Source organism: Buceros rhinoceros, unplaced genomic scaffold (assembly GCF_000710305.1).
Source record: "Buceros rhinoceros silvestris isolate BGI_N320 unplaced genomic scaffold, ASM71030v1 scaffold10425, whole genome shotgun sequence".
Lineage (NCBI taxonomy): Eukaryota > Metazoa > Chordata > Aves > Bucerotiformes > Bucerotidae > Buceros > Buceros rhinoceros.
Genome location: NW_010411163.1, coordinates 51927 through 53276, shown reverse-complemented (window position 1 = coordinate 53276; position 1350 = coordinate 51927). Strand labels below are relative to the sequence as shown.

General features: G+C 37.9%; 1 protein-coding gene across 1 annotated transcript in view; it reads left to right on the top strand.

Annotated features, from left to right (window-relative positions):
• The first annotated feature begins 945 nt into the window (after positions 1–945).
• TXNDC9 (thioredoxin domain containing 9) overlaps positions 946–1350 on the top strand; it is a 7801-nt gene continuing 7396 nt past the window's right edge. Inside the window, exon 1 of the mRNA XM_010135904.1 lies at positions 946–1163. Coding sequence (XP_010134206.1) covers positions 975–1163 — 189 coding nt within the window. The 5' untranslated portion in view covers positions 946–974. The remainder of the gene's footprint in view (positions 1164–1350) is intronic.

Here is a 1350-nt window from a genome sequence, read left to right as displayed (position 1 = left end):
TTTTGAAATACAGTCAAGAGTACTCTGAAACACAAGTTGAGCACATCAAATCCATGGCCTGCAGCTTGAGGATCTGATTAGGGTGACTCTGCACTGTGCCCCTTTAAAAACTGTGACTCATTGCAGTGACTTTTTTTTTTTTGTAGTTTAAGATTATTGGGGAGAACAATCAATTATGTTGTGCCAGCTCTTCATGCACCCCAGTCTTAGTATTTTGGGCCTTTTGAAATGATTGGGCAGGGAGAACTTTACAGAAAATTCTTTTAGCTATGTTTCTTCACACAGCAATTAGGTAGTGGTTGTTGGGTTTTTTTCAGTCCTTTTGCTGGCTGCCACAGGGTGGTGTTTGCATTAGCAGTTTTGTGTTAATTGAAGCAGTGTATTGGCTTAAAGCATTTGATGTTGAGCGCCTTGTCTTTCTTTTAGCTGAGGAGTGTTTTAATTCAGATTTAAATATGTTAATATGAAATCAGGTACTTGAAGTAATTGCATTTCAGTTACTGGCAGGAACTTAAATACTGATCAATCCTTATGCTTATTCTGAGACATGTTATACCTCCTCCCAGCAGCTTGGAGCTTTCCAATTGCATCTTCTAGTTTCAGAATATTTGTTAAAGGTACATGGATCTGGCTCAGGATGAGCTTTCCTTTGGAACTGGGAAATTTTACTTTTTTATCTTGACAAGTAATTTCAGGTTCCTGTGCACTTTCAACAGCTGTGCCTTTGGGGTTGAGAAAATAGGATTTGACTGACACCTTTGGTGCCATTTGTGTTCATTGTGAAAGTATTCTCCAAAGAGGATTACATTATAGAAAAGATCAACTGTTATCTTCAAATAGCATAGCATTTTGTTTCTCTACAGTGTGAACTGTAAGTCAGAGAGAGTTCAGTCTTTTAGTGAAGTGTTTCTATAAGTGTTAATTCCATCTATCACTATTTACACAGCTCTGAAGAGATCACTTTCTAGTTAAAGATGGCTGCTGATACCTCTGTTGAAATACTTCAAAAAGTTCTGGAGGATGAAATACTTCAGACTACCAAGGTTGTGGAAGAACATCTGGATGCTGAAATACAGAAGCTGGACCAAATGGATGAAGATGAATTGGAACGCCTTAAACAAAGGAGGCTTGAGGCATTAAAAAAGGCCCAGCAGCAGAAACAAGTAATTCTTGTACTATTAAAGAATTCCGATGTGTACAGTGTGACAGACTTCTTGGAAATCCTAGGGAAATTGTGGTGCTTTGGGGTTGTTTCTTCATTTTTTTTTCTTCTTCTGTACTTACTAATTTTAAATTATCCAGGAAAGTGAGTGTCTGTCTGTGTGTGCATGCTTTGTTTTTTTCAGCAGG